The following is a 16,501-nucleotide window of genomic DNA, read 5'->3' on the forward strand; positions in this document are numbered from 1 at the left end:
CTAAGAACAACTGTACATAGCAAGAGAAACTACTTTTCACTGTTAGAAAGATTTGCTAAATTAAATGAATTTTTTTTTTTTGTTTTCTCCTTTTTTATCCTGCCTAGATTTTACATTGCCTGAAAAGAAATAAGAGGCTAACCATGTTGAAAATACTTTCCCTAACCAATTGGGAATATGTTATCAGAAGGAAAAATATGTAAAACTCTAATTTAAACCCTCTCTTCTGGAGTCACTAGAGATTTTGGTGTATTTCAATTGGGTTCAGTGTTTAAATGTGACGTAAAAGAGTTGACTCTTTATTTATAAATAAAGTAGCAGATTAGTTAAGCCTGAGTGCAGCCATGTAATAATACTTTAAGTTCTGTTGTGTCTATAAATTGTTTTCCTATAGGTACAGTATATTCAGCCGTGTCTGCCCATGTGTATGTTTTCTTGATTAAAAAAAGGTTCATTTTAAAGAGTTACACCATACATACGTCCTCTTTTTCATCTGTTATGTGTTGTATTAAAGTATAGAGTATGACTTTCCACTAACCACTCACACATTGGGGAGGGGCATTGCTTACTGTCCTTTGGATGTGAGGCAGACTGTAGAGAAATTAAGACTCTGTCAGTGTTCTATGCTGGATAACAGAACTATGACTTGAACACAGACATTCCTATTCACATTCCACCACTTTCTCCATCCTCTACCTTGTATCTGTCACTTGATGATGCTATTTCAGTGAGTCAGCTAACATGTGTATTCTATTCCTTAATCCCTGATTTTTCCACTTGATTTGAATGAAATCAAATGTTTGGTTTGGAATGGAGAGAGAATACTTCAGTGCATTTATCTTTACAGTGTACCTAATAATTTGATCTGCCTCACAAGGATGATGGGAGGTTTGAGACATTTGGTAAGCTGGAAAGAGTTTTCAGAGTATTTACTAAGCAAGTAAAAATAGGCTTTTTTTTTTTTTTCTCATAATGGAAATATTTTGCTTGCCTCATAGTCCTTCTTAAGGAAAAGCCTCCTTGAAGCAGACACTAGGAGAGATGGTGAAAACATATCCCATCATGGAGGAGAATTTAAAACTTTCTCTAGAGTTCAAAGAAAGTAGTTGTACAACCGCAGTAAGCGTGTGGCTGCACACTCCCCAGCCCTGGAGATAGAAGATGGAGCATGCAAGGACTTTCTGTCTATTAGAGGCAGGCTTAGCCTCAGGCTCCCTGAGAGGAGAAGAGTGTTTTTACTTCTGGAAAGTTTTTAGCAAGTTTTTTGACTATCTGAAATCTCAGACATAAGTTCCCATATTCTGACAGTGTGCGTGAATGAGAACATAGTGCTTTAAAATTTAAATTACTAAACTTTACAAATTTGGTTTAGGTTTCAGTCTTGAGTTGCTGGTCTGTCACAGAGCAGATAATTAAAAGCAGTAAATTGGCCCATAGTTTTATGTATTCATTTAATACAAAAGCTTAGCTGAAATGCTGATCTTTGAAATTAGAAGGAAGAAGGAAAGAGGAAGAAAGAGGAAGAAACGAGAAGTAAAGAAGTTCCTAAACTAGTGCTGTGAACCAACTTCTGAGTGCAGGAGCATATGCACAGAGCATGGCATTTGAAGGCAGAGCTCAGTTTGTCTCATCATGCTGCCACACAACCCTTTGTCCTTAGACAGCAGAATTTTATTCTCTTCTCCTGACTGAGATAGCATGGCATATGCTTTGCATTTTAATTTACCCATAGATACTGAGTAAGCATCATTCAGTCCCCTGCTACCATAAGGTGGCTGTGGGCACTTCTTTTCCAGCACCACAGCCTTGTACTTCCTGAGGACTGAGGTGGCCATACGCAAGATTCTGTCATTATAGTATAACTGATTCTAGAAAAAGAATATTGTAGTTATGGGAAATATTTTCTATGGTGCAGTTTCCTAGTAATGCTGATGTTCTTGCCTATTATAACCTCTCAGTGCTGCAGCTTTTAACTCTGTTGCCACTCTTTAACAATTTAGGGTCATTCTTCTCTGATATGCTTTTGTGGAGGAATGTTTAGAAAATATGCATGCTACTTAGAAAGAGGTGGAAGCCTGTTAAATATTTGCTCCATATTTGAAATCTGTGAAGTACTTTGAAATCATTAAATGAGAGATACTGATTTGAAATGGTTAAACAGCCACTATAATTCTTGTGATTTTTCCTATTAAAACATAGGCATAGAAGCATTAAAAGTCATTATTGAAGCTATAGTATTTTAATTATCCATTTTGACTTCAAACATTTCTGCCTGTTAGACATCGTGTATATCATTTTCTTTTTAAGAGTAATTTGGGACCACAAATTTTACATGAAAGCATCATAGAAATAAGGTTTATTTCTTCATTTGATAGTAAATAAAACATAATTAGGATATACTTTCATATTTTAAGTTTGTGTATCGGACTCTTCTGAAATGTCACACCAGTATGGCAAATATCTTTAAATAAAAAGAAAACTTTTCTAGTTTATCAGAATAGGTAAGAGAGTATTGTATATTTAAGAATTCATTGTGGCCAAGCACATGCCTATAATCCCAGTACCTGTGAAGCAGGGACAGAGGCAGGAGTATCTCTTTGCGTTCAGGCCAGCCTAGTCTACATTGTCTATGTAGTGAGTTTCAGGCCAGCCAGGGCTACATAGTAAGACCCTGTCTAAAACAAAACAGTCAGTGTTATACCAAGAGATCAGTGGTTGTCATTTTTGTATATACATGAACTTCATTCACCTAACTTGTATTTTAAAAACACTGGTACTTGGATCCTTTTCTGACTAGCTAAGTCAGAGTCTCTGAAAGTGGAGCCTCAATATCTTTGGGTTTTTTGTTTGTTGTTTTTTAACCTTAGGCAGGAAGAGGTAGAGAAGATATGTACTTACTACACTCCGTGTAAATAATCTAATGTCCCATAGCTCCTGCATAGCTCCTGCAGAGCAGTGTTCACCAGTGGAGTTAGTCTCTCAGTTGCATTACAGCAAATGCTAAAATTCATAAGTTTGTTCAGAAAATAACTTACATGTCTGCCATATATGTCAGGCCTGACTGCCAGCTCCTTCCGGAAAAGACTCGTCAGGATATCATCCTATAGTTTATATTTATTTTTGGTGAAAGATATTTTACTTTTCTTTAAGTATACCACTAGCAGAATCATCTTATTTTCTTTGGCATATTTAAGGTAATTTGTGGGTACAGGCTGAGTTTTCTAATCAGCTCACAGGGCCTCACCTTTTTTTTTCTTTTAGACTTTTGGATCTTGTTTCTTCTCAACCACATTCTTTGTTTGGATCGAATCACTATTTACCAAGGTCAGTCCCACCATCCTTCCCCTCATAATGAGTATGGGATAATCATTTAGTCAATGAATATATTTTGTTTGCCTATAATAAAGAAATGGGCTGGACTCAGCAGTCAACAGTATTCACAGTCTTTACAGAGGAACTGAGTTTGGTTTCCACCACCCACATCAAGTGGCTTACAACCACCTATAACTCCAGCTCCAGGGTTTCTGAGCCTCTGTTTGGTCTTCTGAGAACACCTTCATGCATGTGCATAAACACACACACACACACACACACACACACACACACACACACACACATTTAGTAAAAATATAAAGAAGCAGTTGATCGCCTTTTTCTTTGTAGAACTCTAGGCTCCAAAGTTAAAGCCAGATAGCATGCCCTTTTTAGAAAAATGAGTTCAAAAGGTATCATTCAAGTATGAGAGATTTAAAATGATAAGATGACTTAGCAAGTAAAGGCACTTGCTGTCAAGCCTGACATCCTGAGTTCCATTTCTGGAACCCACAAAGTAGAAGGACTGAGCCAACTTCTTCAAATTGTTCTCTGACCCCTGTATGTACACCATAGTGTGCAAACTCTTTCAACACAAATTAAATAAAGATGTAATTTGAAAAAGAATTAAATATTTTAAATTATTTTGGTAATTTGAAATATTCTTCCAATGTAGTCTAATCATCAGAGTCTCTTCTGCATCCACTCTCAATAACTATATAAAAATCTTGATATATAGAGCATGAACATCAGGGATAAATGCACATTCAATTAGGCCAGAGCCTCTTTACTGACCTAAATAACAGTTCATTCATGAGATAATGTGACTTGCAGCCAGAGAGAGAAATCTATTGCCTGAGCTAGGGAAGCCTAGCTTAGCACGAACTCTTCAGCGGTCAGGAAAATCATCTAAAATTAGACCAGGCAGAAAAATTTTGCAGAGCTTTGCAGGTCTGGTCTCTATTTCAAAAATAGTTCTTTCTTAAGTTGTGTGTGTGATTAGTCATCTAAATTAGACCTGGTAATCCTGTAGTCTTTGCCTTTATTAGTACAAAATTCCTTGTTATCAAAGGAATTTGGTGATTAAGCAATTTTTATATTTAAAACATATGTATGTCTAAGTATATATATATACACATATATGTATAAACGTTGGGGAGTTCACATTTTTGTCAAAGAATTTCTACTTTGGAGAACTGGGAATTTGGGATAGCCTTAGCACTAGAAGGACCTCAGATTCTTTTAAAAAAGAAATTGGCAGAAATGAATTCATAAAACAAGTTAATATCCGGTGATAATCTAGTTTGTTGGCTATAGGGTTTTCAGGATCATTTTAAGTAGTTGTTTTTGATGTATTGATGTCAAAATAGGAAAAGGGCAAGATGAGGTTTTACTTTTAGAGCCAGCAAGGGAAAACTTAACCCTAAAATGAAGTTCAGACTTCATTCATTCAACTAGTGTGTTTATAGATTATCATGGAACAAAGGGAACAGTTTCTCCTAGCTTTATGGGATATATTGTCTGATAGGAAAAACAGAAAATTGATAATGCAACAACTATGTTAAAAGGTGCATGGGCTGGAGAAGATAGAGCAAGTCAGGGGAATTTGGGGAGGGAGTGGTTAAATATGATATCAGTATGGACTTTATCTGAAAGGAGCTACATGAAAACTAACAAGGACATAGAAAGTATACAATGTGGTAATGTCAGGACAGTCCAGGCAGAAGGCACATCAGTGAAAATGATCTGTGAAACAGGAATGTTGGAACAAGAGCTTGAGAACAGCTGTGGCAGTTGTGGAGGTGAAATGGTGCAGATGGGCAGAAGATAGGGAAACATGGGCACAGTAGTGTCCAAACTACCTAGAACCTTGCAAAAATTTGGTTTTATCAGTGCATGGAAAGCCTTTGAAAGTGATTGAGCAGAAAAGCCAGTGATCTGGTCCCACATATGTCTTGATATTTTTCAGGATTTTTTGCCTCAAATTTTATCTTTTCTGGAATGCCAAGCACCAATTCCCATGCCCAGGTGATGGACAAGGATTACAAATAGACCTGGAAGTTCATGCAGGACCTTATGGCTCTGGCTTTCTCACTCCACCCCACCCCATGTGTGTGCTTATGTGTTGATCAGCAGGGATGGAGAAGGGGGCAGGGTTAGCTGCTACTTGAGTCAGTTTTGTATGAGACATAATCAAAGTATGGCCAAATTATACCATAGTTTTCTGTGTCCCAGAAAGCATGGATTTGGGATGGAGGGTGATGGATTGATTGCTGCACATACACCTGCATGTGCTCATGTTGGATCTTCTCCTTCTTTACTGATTGCTATAGCTGTTGTTGGGTTGAAGCAAAACAATCAAGATAACACTTTTTTTTTTTGACTCTGCAGTAATTGTCATGTGATATGATAAATACTTCTTGCATAAAGGTAGAAATTATGTAGAGGGATTGAATTTGTGACTTTCAGTTCCCTCCCAATTTCTTCCAACATGAAGTTATATTTGATGTCACTTCAACCTTTTTATGGCTATTGATGTCACCTCATGACTTTGCTGTTACATTTTGAAAGGAGGGTGCAAAGTCTCTAATAGAAATGCATGTGTGAAACAAGTTCCAAGTAGGAAGCCATTATAACTAGGAAGACTTCATAAATATGTGCACAGGGGCAAGGTTTATAAACAGTTTCTTTGGTGTCTTTGTATGGAAGCAAGCATTCTTATATGAAGTACAAACATGTTTTGAAGTGTGTAAGAACTAAGTCCCTGATGGGGGCCTTTCTTACTGAATTTGATCAAGAAAAGGAATTTGCAAATATGCAATATCTGTGGCATACCTGCTATTATATTGGAGCCAATGTTCTATTTTCTAAGGAAAATAGAAATGTCTGACAGTACCTGAATGGCAAATATGCTACTCTTAAATAAGATTCCTTACATGAGGCAAGGAAAGTACAAGCTTTTAAGAAAAAACAAAAGCAATTCATACAGATAAACCAACTCTAAATATTGATTTAAATTGAATCATTGCTCTTTTGATAGTGTCATTTTTGTCCCCACTAACCAAGAAACTCCCTGTTCTGGAGAGTTGTAATGGAACTAGAGCATGCTTCCCTGGTGGCTTTCAGTGGAAGGAATAGAAAGAACACTGGGTAGAATCAGATCAGGTATGAATTTAAATCTTCTTTTGTACTTACTTGTATTTCTTTATTGGTTTGTTTTATTTTATTTATTATTTTGTATTTATTTGTTGGTTCTGTGTCCTTAAACAAATTTAACCTTCCAAGTCTCAGCTTCCCAGCTGTAAAATAAGGCTAGTAATAAGTATTCACTTTGCAAGATTTTGAGAATTAAAATAGAAACCACCTCACCCTGGTTGGTACTTAGTAAATGTGTCCTTTACAATTGTCAAGGATCACACAATGGGGAATAAAGTGGGAGAAGAATGAAAATATATAACCCTATAGGAAAAATGATGATTCAGTAGTGTGCCTGTTTTACAACCTTTGTCTGTAGTGACTGGATAAAAACAAGTAAATTTGGATTTATTTCCCTAAGATCCGTGTTGAGAATTTGCAGTATGTGCCATGCTTGATTTCAGGCACCAAGAATATGCTAGAAATGAAAATTTTCCCTACCTCACAACCCTTATTTTTGTGAGAATGAACGTTAATTTCTTACTAACTAAATGTCAAAGTACAGCTGTGCTTAGTGCTATGAAAGGGAAGACAATAATATTATGAAACTATATACTGGGAAAGTTCATCCTAGTTAGAGGAATCCAGAAAAGTTCTCCTTCAAAATAATGACAGTAATATGATGCCTTATTGATAGGGAAGTACCTTGAACCCTCAGGGGCCTTTGGACCATATATTAGTTTTGGAGGGGTCTTTTTGTTGAGACATCTAACTATATTTCATACATTTTATCTTCCTGTAGAATCTTCCAAGGGGCAAGAATTTCTTTCAGTCAGGAAATAACTCATGCTGCCTTATCATTAAGAAATGGTGCCATTGGATCCTTTTCCAAAGCTAGGATGCATTGTGGCATCTAAGTGATTATCTGTCCTATGCATTCATTCCAGTTTCATTACCTCAGGACTTAGTACATCTTTGCTCATTAACTATTCCCAGCACACTAGGAAAAAAAATCAAGAATAAAGGAGCCAGAATGATGGAGTTTTCAGAAGGATGATACAATTATGGAGTAAGAGTTCACTGCTTTATTTTGAATTTTCTTTGCTGCATTATCCACAGTTTTATAGCATCTTTCAGAAAGGTACAATGGAAAAAATCTTATGTAAATTAAGGAAAATATTTAATAAAACGTGCTTGAGATTCAATTAAAAACTTGATAACGAAGAGAAGGAAAGTGATAAATATGCCCTACAATTAATTATGATTCAGAGGACAGTGTAGGACTGGGAATGTACTTCATCAGGAGAGCTCCTGTGTACTGTATTTGGGGCCTTGACATTGATCACCAGCACTTCAAAACATTGAATTACAAATGAATGAAAGAAAGAAAGAAGGAAAGAAGGGAGGGAGGCAGGCAGGCAGGCATTGGAGACCTAGATAGTGGGGATAGTGCTTTTTGTTTGTTTGTTTGTTTGTTTTGTTTAATCTCTAGTATACCAGGAATACAAGAGACAGAGCTATGGGAGTAGATAGATGAAGAGAAAACAACAAATGCAAAAGACCTGAGGTAGGAGATTGACACACTGGGACTGAATGAAGGCTTGTCTAGCTGAAATGTAGTGATATCTCCACTAAGCTATAGTAGGAAGTGAACATGCATGGCACAGTGCTTCTCTCTTGGAGGATCATAAGAATAGAGATGCCAACAAACAATTCTAAGCAGAGGGGTCAGAATTGCCACATTTTAAAAGAGATGAGTTCATTTGAGGTGACTTTTGAAATACGCAAAATGGTATTAAAGTAGCACCTGTACGTGGGGGAGAGAACCTCATGAGAGTTCTGACTGAATATGGTTATGATTCAGCCGTACTTAGTTTAGTTGGAAATCTTAATTTATTATGATCATTAACAATATGAAATATGCCTATGAGGAATGTAAAATGAGAGAAGACCTATCACTTAGTGCCCTGGCCACCAGAAAGGCAGATGGTCTTGTAACTGAGACAGAGAACGAGGAGCAGGAGCACAGATGAACTCATAGAGTATGTTAAGTGAAGGAAGTCAGTAGTCAATATTATAGGGAGAGTTCAAGTAAGAGGAAAACTTTAAAAAATTCTTCTTGAATTGAGAAACATGAAGATATTTGACACTTGTAGAAATATTTCAGTAAAGCAGTAAGATTCCAAATTGGAGGTGGGGCATTTGAGTCAGGTTTTGTTTTGTTTTGTTTGTTTGTAAATTTGGCTGTTTAAAGGAAGAAAAGATAGTAATATCAAATGATCAGATGTTAACAGTGAGCCTGTTCACTTTTATGTTTGTTTTATTTTTAACGTATCTATTAATGTTAATCTTTAATTTAAATTAGTGTACACATGTATGGGCTACTTGAATGCTCATGTTTTTGAACATTCAAATCCAGGAGTCTCCTTGAATTCTGACTTATCTCTTATGGCAAGATATAGAGGGCATTAGTTTTGATAATCAAATTGAAGATAGTGAGGTTGTATTAGACCAGGCACCCAACTAAAGTTACATCAAATTTATTGTTCACAATAGCCCTATGAGTTTGATTTGTTAATACATTTGAATGTGATAAAATGATTTAAAGAAGGAATATTTCCTTTCAGAGATCAGCCACGTAGGAGGAGTTAGGGCTGAGATTCATGCCCAGAAGAGTCAGGCTCCACATTTCCTGATAGGTCTTCTCACAGCCATAGTGGCACAGTCTAAGTAATGAATTGTTTTTCACATCAAAGACTAGGTTCTTGACAGACATGTGGTACATGCCTGTAATGTCAGCATGTAGGAGGCAGAGGCAGGAAGAATTGGAGTTTGAGGCAAGGCGAGGCGAGGCTAGCCAGTGCTACATAGCAAGATATTTTCTTAAAATAAGTAGACAAACTCAGTGTCTTAGGATTATTTTTACTATTTGTAAAATAATAATGCTGATTGAAAATAAGGATATACTGTGAGAAATTTGTCTTTAGGCAGTTTTCTTCATTGTGCATACATCATAAAGTATATTATGTAAACCTAAATTGTTGAGGCCAGTCACTGGATGTGGCCTCCTAATGCATTTAAGAGATGTGGTCATGGGGTGCATGAGGCTGCTACTAGCATTGCACACCATACTATTTTACAGTACATTTTCTAAGTATATAAGGTATAAACTCTACAATAATGATAAAAATGTAATGAATGTATAAGCAAGTACATAGCTGTTTATTATCAGGTATTATATAGTGTATATAATTTTATGTGCTAAATTTTCATACAGTAGACAGAACAAGAAGTTTTCTTATAACAGCTGCATTGCACCATGATGCTGCCATTGACCAATAGGAATTTTTCATCATTATCATTGTCATATACATGATCTGTCATTGATCAAAACATGACTATGCAGCAGATACATACAGTTCATACAACCTGGCAGTACAGAACCAATTTAAGATCAGTTTCACTGCTTTCTAATGTTACCTCTTGCTATACTTCTCCAAATTGTCTTGGTTTTTAATTAGTCCTTTTGAAAATCAAGTTAATAAAATGGGTTTCCAGAAGCTTTGGAAACACATTTCTGATCTTTCACCACTCTACTTACTGTTATTGCAATACTTTATTTGAGACCCCAATGCAGGAAAAAAAGGAGATATGAAAAGTTTCACATTTCACCCCATTAAACGTTTGACATACATAGAAAACCTTAAATAAATGAACGACATAACCAGCATAATTACTATACTAGGTTAATCATTGTGGAAATAAAATGGTGAGTTTGTGACAACAGTCTTGGGTTTGGAGATTGCCTCATGTTATACTATTATGATTTCTCAATAGGGCCATGCTGACCAAGAGTGTCTGTAGCTGAATTTCATGTTGCCAAGTAAAACAGAAGAAATTGTTGGTGTAGGTAAATTCAAGCCATATTCTTTTGCCAGCTTTCTAAATTTTGAAATTATAATATGATTACATTTTCCTCTTCCCTTTCTTCCTCCAAACCCTCTCATATACCCCTCCTCACTTTCTTTTTGCCAGTTAAAAAATTTAGCCGGGCGGTAGTGGTGCACGCCTTTAATCCCAGCACTCGGGAGGCAGAGCCAGGTGGATCTCTGTGAGTTCGAGGCCAGCCTGGACTACCAAGTGAGTCCCAGGAAAGGCGCAAAGCTACACAGAGAAACCCTGTCTCGAAAAACCAAAAAAAAAAAAAAAAAAAAAAAAATTTAGATTTATTTATTTTATATATGAGCGGTATGTATTATGTATGTATGTGCACCACATGCATGCCTGATGCCCACAGAGATCAGAAGACAACGTTGGATTCCCTGGAACTGGAGTTATAGATGTCTATATGCCATTGTGTGGGTACTGGGAACTGAAACTGGGTGTTCTGCAAGAGCAAGTGCTCTTAACCCCTGAGCATCTCTCCAGTCCCTGTCAGTTTTTCTAGCATCAAAGTCCTTGTTTAATTAATGCAGTCAGCCTATGGAAAGAACCAAAGTCTGAATCTTAAAGAATTACTGTTTTCTCTCCTGGGATTTGTTCCTTCTAGTCCTCCTTCCCTCTTTCTTTCTCTGTGTAACTGACATCAACTCATAGACATGCATGTGAGAAATTGTTTATTTGCCTTGAGGGAAAGATTTTGATGTCACAATATGAAAATCAGATCTTGGTGCTTGATTTTCTTTTAAGCACACCATAATGAGTAGTTAGAAGGGCATAGGTACCTGTTGTGTTGCACATTAACCAGACAACACAGTGTAAATACTGGTTTTCTTGCTTTAAGGATATAGTATGACTACTGGCCTTTGAGAACCACAGTAGCTTGACCTTGTTCTTTCCATTTCATATCTGAGCACCAGTGATCTGGGGTGACTTTTTAGACCCAATACACCTCACGTCTTCTCTGTAGAGTGAGTAATCTCAGCTTTGGAAGTAAAATCTTATGTTACTGTGATATTTTCCCCTCTGAAATATTTTATTTTATTTTAATGAAATAAATTGATGTTGCTTTTTATGTAACTTCTGGAATACTGATAAATAGACATACAACAGAGATGATAGTGGCATAAGAAACTGAAATATTATAGTAATCTTAAGAATAATCACTGCAGCATATATATATATATATATATATATATATATATATATGCTAACAGTTTAATAGCATTTGGAATATATACTAATTTTAATGAACTATTAGCTTTTGATAGTTACAGACACAGCAAATTCAAATTTAGACATCTATCCTAGATCAGGCATTGTGCCTTAATACATCATGTGCAGTAGGTTTCATTTTAAGTGAAATGGTTTTTATATTGTACTCAAATGTGGTTCACTTATTAAGGATTATTATCAAAATAGCCTTGAATCCCAGAGTACTAATTTTACTACTAACCATGGGACAGATATTTCTTGGTATAAGAAATGTAGTGCGGTGTTGTGGGAACTTAACTGGTATACGTCTGTGCTTTATGTTTTGTGAGGAGTGTAGCCTATCCTGTTGGGGGTTTGGAAAGTGTGGATGGGTGGATGAGCTATAAGGAAAGTTTGTGAGAGATGGTAATTTGATCCCTAAAAGCATTGTGCTGAAAGTGTTCTTTTGTAAAGAGATGTTTTTAAAAACTCCAAAGAAAGCTGCTGTACTTTGAATAAGAGAGATTCATGCTGGAACTGAAGTACTGACTCATATGTCCAAGGTCTCAAAAATGAGTATATGTTTTGTTTACCTTAGTTCTCTTTATCCCCACTGGAGACTTGTCTTAGTAGTAAGGTTTGCGGGATGGCAAGGATGAAGTGAGGATGAGCATCTGCATCAGTTTGGGAAATGAAGAGAGAGACTCATCAACGTTATCAAACAGGCAGACACTATGAAATGGTGGTCTGAAACTTTCTAGGCCAGGTAAAACTATTAGGAAAAATTTCCAATTGAAATCTTTAATTTACTACAACATTAATGTCTCAAAGTGATCAAAATAAGTCTTTTTTCTTCTTGTTGGTTTCTTTGGTGTTATTTTTCTGATACAGTCTCACTGTGAGGCCCTAGCTAAGCTAAAAAACAGAGCCTTCCTGCCTTCCCTGAGTCCTGGAATTACATGCAACTGCCATTTGTCTGGCTTTTTTTGATTTGGTTGAAATATTTTTTTCAAAAAGGTAGTTTAACAAAAATAGTGTAAGAAAACTAATTATTTTAAATTATTTGAAGTCTCTTCAATTAAGAAGGAAAAATTGGGATTCATCTTTAATAAAGTATAGACATAAAAAAGTAGTTAGGATTTTTAAAAAAAGATGCCATGTAGTTAGATGGAGAAAGCTTGTTAATCACATTGGTCTGAAAGAAAGTTGCCAAGCTTTAATAAAATCAGACTTTATGGATGAGGGAAAATGTTGGAGGATTAGAAGAATACTATGGAGGTGGGTGGTGGCTTTACCTTAAAATCCTATGTAATGCTTAAGAGCCCAAAATTAGTACAATTTTTTGAACAGTAACAAGTCAGATGCTTTAAGGCTGCATTAGCATTGCAGAGACATGGGCCCACCACATTATACAACAAGAGCTAGATAGATGTGGCACAAGGGCTCTGACTGTGTGCTAGGCTGGCCTCGAACTCACAGAGATCTGCCTGACTCTGCCTCCCAAGTGCTGGGATTAAAGGCGTGTGCCACCACCATCACCCAGCTTGGACATGTTTTAAGGTGGGGTCCTTATAAGTGTACTTTACAGCCCAGAATTAAATGGAGTACTGAAGGATAACAAGTCATCTGAATGAGCATACATGTAGCAACTAGTATCTACTTTTGAAAGAATGCTGGAGTTGGAGACCGGGCACAGTAGTTAAAGTACTCGCCATGGACAAGCCTGAGAACCTGAGTTTAGATCCCCAGAGTCCGTGTAGAAGCCAGGCATGGAGGCACATACCTGTAAACCCTAGAAATAGGAGACAAAAACAAGTGGATTCCAGGGTTCCTGAGCAGCTAGTCTGATGAAAATGTCAATATACAGTTTCAGTGAGAGACCTTTTCTCAAAAAAGAAAAATATCTAATGAGGAAGCAGTTGAGGAAAATACTACATTGTCAAATTTGACTTTCACACATGAGTACACCCACAGCCCTGCCCCCCCTCCACATGAATGCTATCTGTAGCTAGTTAATTTATACCCTCTTTTGGTATATACTGAAATGATGTGGATTCATTAAGCAAAAAATTACAGAAAAATGAGTGTAACTTGGATCCATAGACTATTTTTAGCCCTAAAATATGAAGAAATTTTAAATCTGCTGATTTGAGCTTTAAAAGATATTGGTAGTCAATAGTAAAATTTCAGACCTATAGGAATTTGAGTATAGGAAAACCCATCTGCAACATCTAACCTAGATTTGTAGCATATAGCTTTTAAAAAGACAGGTAAACTAGAGACTGTGAAAGAAGTATTGGACTTGTTTACTGCTCAGTAACCTTAGGCAAGTCACTTTTATTTTCATGGGTCTAAATTCCTTACCTATAAAATGGTAAGTTCCCTCATCCTATGCAGTTTTAAAAATCATTAACTCATTTAGTTAACATATCCTTGGTGATTGTAGTTCATACAATGCCTTGGAGTTATCATTATAAATACTAGAGTTTCAATGTATAGAATAGTTTCTAAGAATAGGTATATAACACCAGAACATATCCCTACAAAAGGTTGCTCATTGATTCATAAGTTTTTATTCAAGTGATTGATTCAAATGGATACTATTGCCATTCTTTTTCCTTTCTTTAAGCCATACTCAGATAGGATAAAGAAGCACAGCACTGGGGAAAAAATCTGAAATCATGCCAGGTAAATCAGTTCTGCATAGTTCATTATAAGGTACTGTAAGGCTTTTATAAGTAGATACTTCTGGCTTTTGGAAACAATGCAAGTCTTCTGAGCCTCATGAAAGGACCTGTTAGTCTTTTCAATGAAATGTCAAATTGGAACTAGAGAGTAATTAGTTTCAGAGTTAGCTATTTATTGTTAAATATTCCAGTGCTCTGAGATATACTGAAATACAGGCACGAACTTCTTGACAGATATACTTTGAGCAATTCACTCTTAATCATAACCATATGATATACATTAACATAAAATTAATTTCACTTTTATGAACTCTAGTTCCATAGCTCTAGGAACTGTTATATGAGTGGAAGAAAATTTGTAGTACAAAATCTATAGTCTGACTTCAAACTGCTATGTCAGAATTTAGATATACAGTAATATCTATAAAAGCATACAAGTAGTTTTGAAGCCCAAAATAATCCTTGAGATAAGCTTACCAGAGGGTATGAAAAGTATAAATGAGAATTGGGAAGTGACCCATTAGTTAGACTGGAATAGATCATGTTCTGCCTGGTCAAGGTAATTTCCTATTCTTGTAGTTTCTATTTTATCCATTTAAGTTCTGGATTATTTTCTTTGAGAATAATTCCATAATCTAATAGATACATAAATTTCAGAGTGTTTAAAACACATTACTATCATTTTTTATTGATTTCTTTCCCCTCTCTAGTATTCTGTGTGATTTCCCTTTTTTGTATTATCCAAAGGAAGTTTGTGAGGGAATATATGGCTATGGAAAATGAGTTTCCACAACTTTTATTCCTTGGGTTCTACAGATTTTACTTTTGATGAGCTTATGCTTTACTTAGAAAAAAATGATGACAAAAGGGGATGAATTTACTGCTTTCACTGAGATAAATCCACCCAACTGCATATGTCCATAGAGAATAACTCAACTCCAGGTTGTAGAAGGGAATCTCTTCATATATTTTCCCTCTTCTCAGTTTACTGATTGGTCCATTTCTAGAATTCTCAGTTTCATAGGTCTAGAGCAGTGGCCCTCAACCTTCTAGTGCTGGGATTCTTTAATACAGTTCTCATGTTTTGGTGACACCCAATCATAAAATTATTTTCGTTGCTACTTCATAACTATAATACTGTTATGAATTGTAATGTAAATATCTGTGTTTTCTGATGGTCTTAGGCAACCCTTGTGAAAGGGTCATTCAACCCCAAAGGGGTGGTGACCCACATATTGAGAACTGCTAGTCTAGAGTATCTTTGATCTCCAAGTCCTTCATTCTTCAAAATTTATTCAGACTCCAAGCCCTTTTCACACACTACCCCATAGATGTAGGTAGAGATATGACACTATAATATTATATGTACCCATTTAAAGCTTACTGGGATAATGAATGATTATTTCTAATAACAGAAATATAGATTATTGTATCTTTTAATTTGAAAAAAATAGAAAAGAAAAAACAAAACAAGGCAGCAATTCTATATTATCTTGCTTATGATGTATTCTTGACCTATGCATGAAAATACTATAAACCTTTGATGCCTAGCAGTTATTTTCTTGGAGGAATGATGCTCTTGGGCATGGCAATTGCTTTCATTTAGATAATTATGCTACTCCAACTTTATTATAAATGGAGTATGATTAAAGAGGTAAGCAAATACATGGACTAAAAGATTTGTTTCACAATTGATTAAAACATTCTCCTTTCATCTCTTTATTTGTATGTACAGTTGAGGTATGTCATCAGTATAAGTTCTTCATACACTGAATGTGTAAAACTATCCTTTCTCTATTTTATTTCTAGTCTTTGAACTTTTGTATGTATGTATGTTTCTCTCTCTGTCTGTGTCTGTCTGTCTGTCTGTCTGTCTCTCCCCTTTCTCTCTCTCCCTTAATCTATCTTTCTTTCTTTCTCTCTCTCTCCCTCCCTCCTCTCTCTCTCCCCCTCCCTCCCTCCCTCCCTCCCTCCCTCCCTCCCTCCCTCCCCCCCGTGTGTGTGTGTGTGTGTGTGTGTGTGTGTGTGTGTGTGTGTGTGTGTGTGTTTGTACACGTGCTTCTGTAGAACTTTGTTTTAGGGTATACCCAATATGTAGGTAGAAATTCAGTTGTCAACTCTATAAAAATGCAGAGAAAATACACATAGCCCACTTTTACATCAGTGGAGTTGAACAGTTCATAATAGAAAAATTGTAATTCAGCCTTCACTCTTGGGCTAGCCTTTGCTATCTT

The 16,501-nt window shown here is 36.1% G+C and overlaps 1 protein-coding gene across 16 annotated transcripts in view; it reads left to right on the forward strand.

Annotated features, from left to right (window-relative positions):
• The window catches only part of Celf2 (CUGBP Elav-like family member 2), a 539,378-nt gene that overhangs the window by 263,345 nt on the left and 259,532 nt on the right, over positions 1-16,501 (forward strand). For 9 of the 16 annotated variants that reach the window (XM_059263523.1, XM_059263531.1, XM_059263534.1 and 6 more), the window contains one exon: positions 3,262-3,324. The exons of the other annotated variants lie outside the window; for them this stretch is intronic. In XM_059263523.1, coding sequence (XP_059119506.1) covers positions 3,262-3,324 — 63 coding nt within the window. The remainder of the gene's footprint in view (positions 1-3,261; positions 3,325-16,501) is intronic. 16 annotated transcript variants of the gene reach the window in all.

The sequence above is a fragment of the Peromyscus eremicus genome, chromosome 5 (assembly GCF_949786415.1).
Source record: "Peromyscus eremicus chromosome 5, PerEre_H2_v1, whole genome shotgun sequence".
Taxonomy (NCBI): domain Eukaryota; kingdom Metazoa; phylum Chordata; class Mammalia; order Rodentia; family Cricetidae; genus Peromyscus; species Peromyscus eremicus.